Source organism: Gossypium arboreum, chromosome 11 (assembly GCF_025698485.1).
Source record: "Gossypium arboreum isolate Shixiya-1 chromosome 11, ASM2569848v2, whole genome shotgun sequence".
Lineage (NCBI taxonomy): Eukaryota > Viridiplantae > Streptophyta > Magnoliopsida > Malvales > Malvaceae > Gossypium > Gossypium arboreum.
Genome location: NC_069080.1, coordinates 8811410 through 8820173, shown reverse-complemented (window position 1 = coordinate 8820173; position 8764 = coordinate 8811410). Strand labels below are relative to the sequence as shown.

At 32.7% G+C, this 8764-nt stretch overlaps 1 protein-coding gene across 1 annotated transcript; it reads left to right on the top strand.

Moving 5' to 3' along the window:
* The first annotated feature begins 1398 nt into the window (after positions 1-1398).
* Positions 1399-6730, top strand: LOC128284208 (uncharacterized). The gene is made up of 10 exons (XM_053022050.1): positions 1399-2214; positions 2313-2583; positions 2723-2824; positions 2914-2996; positions 3358-3474; positions 4147-4249; positions 4337-4874; positions 5061-5260; positions 5516-5657; positions 6530-6730. The coding sequence occupies exons 1-9, from the start codon at positions 2096-2098 to the stop codon at positions 5630-5632; spliced, it is 1650 nt and encodes a 549-aa protein (XP_052878010.1). The 5' UTR covers positions 1399-2095; the 3' UTR covers positions 5633-5657; positions 6530-6730.
* The last annotated feature ends 2034 nt before the right edge of the window (positions 6731-8764 follow it).

Genomic DNA, 8764 nt, shown 5'->3' with positions numbered 1-8764 from the left:
GTAAATGAGTTATATGTTACAAGATATTTGAATTTTAGTGAAACAGGGTCATAGCAGTTTCTGAATCCCCTGTTCCAACTTTAGAAATTCACCATAAATTGTAAAGATATAATTAGGTAGTGTATTTTATATTCTCAGAATCCTTATTGAGTCTAGTTTCATGAGAAATAAACCTCATAGTCATATGGATTTTTTACAGAGAGAAATGTGGGTCGTAGTAAACAGAGGTCAGACCAGTCAAGTCCTGAAACAGGGGTAACTTTAACTAATAAACTGTACTAATTGGCCCAACCAAAAATTCTAGAAAAAAATTAGTAGATAGGTATATGAGTCTAGATTTAGGGAAAATTTACGGATCTTGATTTCAAGTTTCATAACTCGAGATATGATTTTTCTTGTGACTGTGATGCAAGTAGCTTAAAAGCTGTGAATGTAGAAATAATTCTAAATATGTTAAATTAAGCTTAGTAACACCTCATACTCGACTCCGGCGACGGTCTCGGGCGTGGGGGCGTTACAATTGCAATCATTAGAGTCTAATTTTATATGTCCGATTGGTCCATTCGCTAGCTCAACAAAAGCTTGATCGACTGTATTTGAATCAGAAGAAAATTCTATGACTTTGGGAATAATTTAATTGAGTCGATTTATTCGATGTGAAATTAAATTAGGTGGTCATGAGAATTGTTCAATTAGAGAATTTGATTAAAGAATTTTCTTGAAAAATTAATTTGGAAAATCTAAATCATTTTTGGAAAAATTAATTTTGATAAAGTAAAATTAAATTAATCAAATCAATTAAAATTAATATGATATTTTTAGAAGTTAAATTTCAAGTTAGACAATTGGCCTAATAGGTAATTGAACTTGAAAATTGGATCCCATATTGTAAATTGGAACCGGAAGCCCAAAACTGAGACCATGACCCAAAAATTGGTCGAACCGGGCTTGATACGTGAAATCGGGCTGATGGTCCAACCGATGGCTAAACCGGCCCAGTCGGGTCAGCATTGACCCAAACTAAACCAGCTTGGGGTGCCGTAAGGATGTCACACCTGCACCCCTGGACACGGTAGTGCCAATGGCTGCAACGGCGACGTCCCGATGGCCAACAACAGTTGGTCGTCGGTGGTTGAACAGTGAAAGAATTACATTCTTATTGGAATTCTAGCAGAAAATTTAATTTCAGGTTAATTATTATAAAAATAATATTACTTTAATGATTTAATATTACATTATATTTAATATTTATGTTAATAGTATTTTTATTAATTTAATATAAGAGTGATTATCTTAATTTTTAACAACAAAGAGTGTTTTAAGAAAAAAAAATTCAAAATTTAAGGTGAAATTTTAATGTAAAGAAGAAAAAAAAAACCTTATTTTCTTTGCTTTATTTTTCTCTTCCTTGACACCATTAGAGTTCTACGCATCCAATGGCCCATAAAACTTCGGCAAAGATAAAAGCCGAAACCAGCCATTATAGAATATATTTTATTTTTTCTCAAATCTTAAGGGGGAAAAAGAAAAAGAAGAGGGAGTTTCATATCATTTTCTCCCCTTTTGATTCTTTGATATCCTGGAAATGAAACGATCGGAGTACTTGTTGTCAATGGAAATGTAGCTGCCTTTCCTAAACCCTAACCCACATAATTTCTTCAATGTCGATTAGTTTTCATTCACGTTCGTCTTCTTTATTTTTATATATAAATATTCCTTCGTACAATTCATTTTGTTTTGGCAATTTTTAAATAATTTTCTTCTGTATTGCTCTTCTGATAATTGCAATGAGACGAGCTTACAGTGAATCCGGAAATTGCTTTTGATCAACGGGGGTTATTTTCGTGTTCCAGTTCATCGTTACCGTCACCAAATCAATGGGGGTTATTTTTCTCTTTCTGATTAAAAAGTGCACGTGCCACACGTGAGCTGAGCTATTTTCCCGCCTAGCAGCTTTCGTGGCGCCTTTACAATTTTATTTTTCAAATCCCGCTCCATATTTTTCCCGAGAAAAATAGAAAAGGAGCGAACCCCAAAAGAAAAATTAGCAAAAAAAAAAAAAAAAAAAACCGAGAGCATAGAAGTAGCCGGAGCAATGATCAACGAGAGCTCCTTTTCCAAAACTATATGTTCTATCTGCTACGAAGATCTTAAACCGATCGTAGAAGATCTCCAATGCATCTCCATTTGCGGCCATGTCTTCCACGAGCTCTGGTCAGTATTTACACATTCATTTCTTAGTTAATATTCAACTATATATATATATATATCTAAACGGCGTTTTTTTATTGTTTTCTTTTGGAACCGTACAGTTTACAACAGTGGTTTGAGTACTCTTCGAGTTCTACGAAGAAGTACAATTGTCCTGTATGCAAACAGACTTGTGTTGGGCACAATGCGACTCGTCTTTATTTCCAATCAGTTGGAGACCAGACCCAGTCGGTTTGCTCCCAAAAGTTGATCGATCGTGAGGAAGATGCGGAGTCGTTACGCTTTGAAGTGAAGAAGTTGCAGTTCAAAGTATCGGGGCTTAGCGAATCCTTAAAACGTCATGAAGAGAAACACGATGAGATAAACGAGCAGGTACTTTTTGATTCAATTTTTTCGTTCTGAAGAAATGCAGAAAACGCTGTTGTTATATGGAGTAAAAATGGAATTTGAATTGAAAATTTAAATTTCTCTACTTTCAATTTCTCAAATCATGTGTCTTCTGGAGTTTTAGCTGTGTAATTTCAGAGATCAGGCGAGGAAGGAAATGGCCTTGAAAAACGAGGCCCTAAGAGAAAAGGCATCCATTCAACAAAAGCTCAGTTCTAAATCTGAGGTGACTATTGTATGCCATCGGGGAAAAAATATTTTCTTTTAGAGTTTCATTTAAATGATTTTGAGTTTTTTTGGGCGATTGTAATCTAGGAGCTTAGTAAATCAGTTCTGGAATGTTCAAGGCTGGAACAAAGGAATTTGGCACTAGCCAAGGAACTTGCTGTACTAAAACTGTGAGTTTTTTTATTCGTTTTTATACTCTTATTATGTCAAAATGCCAGTTCCAATTATGTTAACAATTAAACAAATCAAACACTTGCACTCAACTCACAACCCAATCTCAAACATATAAATCAATCAAAATTCAATAGCCAAACCCAAATCAGATACGTACCTAAACCGATCTATTAGCACTTTTGCTCTATCTTTGACACTCTAGAACTGAACCTTTAGATATACACATCCACGGGATCTCTCCTTTAGCCCCGTGGAGTGTGTACCTTGAAATCCTACGACCCTCTTTACATCTTTCTTCATGCTACGTTCTAATTAATGATGTTTGTTACTTCCTTGTTTCGCTATGGTTTATGATAGGGTGTCAGATTTCGACCTGGAGCAAGACGAGATTTTAAAGTTAGCCTCACTGGGTAATGAAGGGAATAGCCAAGATGTAGTAGATAATCTGATTAGGTCGCTATCCTGTCATAAAAAGTAAGTTGGTTACCACCTCTGCATAGTCCATCTGCTTACCTTCTTCAAGCTACGTTGTACAAGTCTAGCTGTGTTTTCTAGATAATGAATTTTTATAAGTTCAATTAGTTTTGACTTGGCTAACTTACTAAGATTTATCAATACATTTTGGAAGTTTAATATTGCTCGTCACTGATGCTCAGTTATTACAATTGAGCATGTATTAAGATTTAAGTGGCTTGGCTAACTTGTTTACTGGGATTTAGCAATACATTTTGGAAGTTTAATACTGCTTGTCATTGATGCACAGTTGTTACAGTTGAGCATGTAATAAGTGCTGGGTGATTTAATTTTAACTCCTTGTGGTGGAACACCCTATCAATTTCGAACGCTCAAATGTATATTGGGTCATTGGATGGTGGCAGGCTAGTGATTGAAAAAAAAAAGAAAAAGAAAACGGGAATTAAGATTAACGTTTCTGCTCATCTTGCTTATGACGTCTAATTCCAAATGCAAAGATTGAAAAACGAGCAAAGAAAAAAAAGACTGTTGTCCTAATGTTCTTTCTTTGTTGTGATATTGGACATTGTTTTTCTTTAATATATATTTTATTAATAATTCAAATTGCTGCAATTATCTTTTCCATTTCATTTTCCATTACTGATGGTTGCAATCCATCTCAAACTTCAACAGGAGTTACAAAGAATTGATGGCCAAGTGCAATCTTCTTGGTAGAGGTGAAGCTCGTTTGCAGAAGAAACTTGAGAAAGCAAAATCAAAGATAGACAAATTGAAAGTGAGTCTGCTATGAAGCATTATGAATATCTTTTTGCACGAGAGTTGTAATGTTACTGAAAGTTATTCTGTTTTATGGTTTCATCAGAAAAGAGTCCAGGAAATGGAGACCCTGATTGAAGTGAAAGATAATGAAGTCTTGAGGGCTCTTAAAGCTTCGAAGAAGACTGATAGTAAAATGGGTGACAATTCCGATTATTCAGATGCCAAAAATTCTAAAAAAAAAAGGCGGTTGCAACAACCTAACTTGGAATTGAGTGGAATATCACTTAAACCTTTACCAAGTTCAAAGAAGGAAAACATCCCTCTAGATAGTCCTAAGGCTGCCAATTATGGTAGAGAGGGATGCTCAAGTACTGTGGTTATAGACGATGAGGGAAACATGGGTGAGGATGTATACATAATTTCGAGTCCTGATTTAAAATGTCGAAATGGTGAGAATATTATTCAAGAGTCTGCTACATCACTGCCAAAGGCAGTGTCTGATGTTAATATGGAAGCTGCAACTATGGCTGGATTTTCAGGGTCGAGAACTAGTTCAAATATTGATAATGCTACAGATGCTGCTCCCATAAAGCCCATGTTCAACATTAAAATGGATACTCCGCTTCCACTTTCTGAACAAGGTATCTTGTTATCGTCGTAATTCAAGTTTCATAAGTAGGTTTCTCCGCGTGTTCCTAAAGCCAAAGCATAACAAGTGCATTGATCTTATATGTTGAACCAGGGACTACCTTCCGCGTCATTTCTTAACAGAATATGCATTTGGTATTCTTACATATTTTTTTTTTGGAACATTTGCATACCTACAGGGAATATTTGTTTCTCTGGTGGGCTGCTAGGTCCGGATGGAACTAAACGGCATTTAGGGAAATGGTGCAAGCGTGGCAAACTGCTTGGATCAACGCCTGAACAAGGTTCAACTAAAAATAGTGGTGATTTAATTGCTGTTGGTGCTGATGGGAGAGGTGGTAGAATTAAGGTTATGCGATCTGCGAATCAATCTTCAATGGTGGGTTCAAGAGTAGTTTTTAATCACTATATTTAGTTGAAAATTTTCGTTTCAACAGTTGATCATAATATCAGTTTTTGACCAGCCCAAAGTTATAGATCAACTTAATGAGCACATTTTATCTTTGGCAATACTTAGTATTGTATCTTGATATAGCAAAAGAAAATGTCTTGATAGAACATTGTAATAATTTTGATAAATGTCTTTACCTATATTCCTACTGTACATAACTATTGATTTTTTCCATCAATGCAGGGTGATAAGGAGAATTCAGTTAGTGCAAAGAGATTAAAATGTGGAGCTAAACAAAATAGTTTCCCTTCTGGAGGATGCTTGCAAATAGAGCACTTCTTTGGAAAGACCCATTACTGATTGAAAGTTGAAGACTCAGCACATGGTATGTCCTTGAAGGCCCCTATTCAATTTTTTTGACCAACGAGAACAGCAATTATACTGTAACATTGTTAGTTGACATTAACATTATGGTGTTCGCCATAGACATTTTAGGTTAACCTGCCATCTAGAATCTAACTAGACGGCAGACATGTTGTAGTTCACACCAATCTTCAATAGAAAAAAGGGTGTCTAGTAACTTGGTATCTAGGATTCTAGTGGTATACACATGATAAGGTTTTGCTAATTCATCACTACCATTTAAACCTTGTGAAAATTACGCTTATGAACTTATATTGGTTGATTGACCGACCGGGTTAGGAGTTTCATTCGTGAAATTGTCTTCTATTGTGTTTTAATGCTTGTTAATTCTGATAGCTTCACAAGGTAAACAATTAATCAGCTTAAACTGTCCCCATTTTTCTACATAAACAATATCATAATAAGGTTGACAGAAGTCGTACATTAGATTTTAGGTGAAGGTACTTGACAGGCCCTCTATAATAGTGACCTTATCAATTTAGTCCCTTTACATCAAATGGATTAATTTAGTTTTTGTATTATTATAATGAATTAAATAAGGACAAATTTTATAATAGTTAGCATTTACTATTTAAAAATGTTACCTTTGAAGCTTTTATCGCCTTGCAAATGAAATCTTTTTGGAATTGAATTATAAATAATAATAATAAATTTTATGTTCTTTTAAATAGTAAATGTTGATTTGTTAAAATTTAGTTTTATTTGATTTTGCTAATAATATAAATATTAAATTGATAATTTTAGGAGCCTTTTAAGTAATTTCACCTATGGAGCCTGAAAAATATATTGGTGTGGAAAACTTACAAAATCTCATTTTGTTATGTTTTAATGCAGCTTGAACTTGTACCAGGGAATAATGAAACAAGGCCGAAGCAAATTTGCTTATGTCATCAGTGTATGATGACGTAGGCTTGATGCCTCTTGAATAGTAAGTTATATCATATATTTGTTTGATAAACACTAAAACTATTAACTAATTTTATATATGAAATTTAATTTTGTGTAATTTATATATAAAATTTTGATTTAATTTAATTTTTGTAAATTATTAACATAATTATTGATATAATATTATGTTATATTTATATATATTACAAACATAAATAATTATATTGATCTAATATAAAGTTAAATTTATGTATTTATTTCTATAAATATATATGATTAAATTAAAATTAGAATTTTAAGTATACATTTAAAACACAATTAGAATTTTACATATATAATTTCATATATATAATTACATACTAAATCAAAATTCATGTATAATTTTAATATCTATTTCTATATTTGTATCATATATGTTGCTTATTTGATGTTAATAACTTCCCTACATCATATAACAAGTGGAACGCGTGGGCTGTTGCCACTGGGTGGTATCGTTTAGAAAGGAAGAAAGTAATTTAATGCTGTCCCTTTCTTTCGCTTCCGAATTGTAATTTGCCTCTCACGTTTGACACGAATCAGGGTTGGATGGGGTTGATATATTACATTGAAACTTGAATTACGCACATCGGGGGGGAGTATTAATGTTTTTCTTTGTGCAAGAATCTCGATGGCTTTTGCAGCAAACGTTTTCTAACAAAACTGGCGGTCTTACGTTGAAACATGTCGGTTTGCTGTGTTTGCATGCTGGGTTTTAAAATTTCATTATAACACGTGGTGCTGATTTTCTCTAGATTCGGCCATCGGAATTGGTTCTGTTGCTAATTAGATATGATATTGAGATTAGTTAAGAGACCACATCTTGTTATAAGACGATTGACGATTCCATAACAAATGCCAGCGCCTTTGCTTAAAAAAGAATGAAGAAATGTTTTTTACTTGACAGAGAGAGTTTGTTGAGAAAATAAGCTGAAGAATGTAGAAGATTATTACACCACTTATTCTCTTCAAAATAGGAATAATAATAATAATAATAATAATAATAAAATTACTTGGAATAAAGATTATTTCTGGAGTTCTAAAGTCGTTCTACGCTGTTGAATCAATATACTAATGGCTGCCCCCAGATTTACGCCAGTTTTTGGTCTTCTGGATTCTTTACCTCTGCACCAATATGCCCATTTTATGTAGTAATATATTTTTCGAGACAGTGCTTGGTCTTCTGAGTTTCTGTTTATAATTTATTTGATTCCTTTATTTTAATCTAATGAGAAATATAAAATTTTGAAGGGAAGTTCGACTGCTTCTTGTCGTCTCACAGACTGCTGTACGCGTGTTATTCTCCGATGACTTGAATAGCCGAACTGACTTTTTTTTTTTCTTGTATTAAAAAGAAAACAAAGAAATGGAGGGCAACCGGACAGGCGGGTCTAAGTGGACAGCTAAAAAGCAAAAAAAAAAAATTTCGGATACACTTACGCTCGCATTGAAATTTGAAAGTCAACAACCACCTAATTAGTTGACCATTGTTAGATAAAAGATTCATTTTAGATTTTGTTTCATTTGTGCTTATCTTTTTTTATTTGTTTTAATAAATAATAATAAAACAACTATAAAAAAACCGTAAAACGCTTGATATTGTAATAGTAATTGTTTTATCAAGTTTATTCTTCATATTTTAAAATAACATTATTTAATACATTTTAATTTATTATAATCTATAATTGTTAGGTAATGTTAATGATTGTAGCTAGGTTTATAGAATATATATATATTGTACCAAATTTGTAGCAATAACGAGAATGAAAAAAGACAAAAATATTATTGAAAAATTAAATAGGTAGCCAAAATTTTGTCACCTCTTAGTAGTAGATACTCGTAGGGTTCAATCAATTCAACGCTGTAAGGAAACGGAAGCGTATGTATAATAACCGTATTTGTAGTACCAATTTTTGTTATATAATAATGAAAAGAATATATGTTCTTTTCCTTATAACGAAATTTGTTTATTTATTTTTGTTAGGAAATTTAATTGTTTATGTTAATATTTTATGCTATATAAATGATTCTATATACTTATGATCTATAATTAACTAAATAATATAATCAATTTAAAATAAGGTTAATGTGTAAATTTAACCTTTCTATTTGTTATTATAAAAATTCATTTAATAAAAAGTATTT

What these genes read in the sequence shown, in the direction of transcription:
- LOC128284208 (XM_053022050.1), top strand. Translation starts at nt 2,096, where the DNA reads ATGATCAACGAGAGCTCCTTTTCCAAAACTATATGTTCTATCTGCTAC. An exon ending in GAACTTGCTGTACTAAAACT is followed by an intron (nt 2,997 to 3,357) that starts GTGAGTTTTTTT and finishes GGTTTATGATAG; the next exon opens with GGTGTCAGATTTCGACCTGG. An exon ending in CAAAGATAGACAAATTGAAA is followed by an intron (nt 4,250 to 4,336) that starts GTGAGTCTGCTA and finishes TGGTTTCATCAG; the next exon opens with AAAAGAGTCCAGGAAATGGA.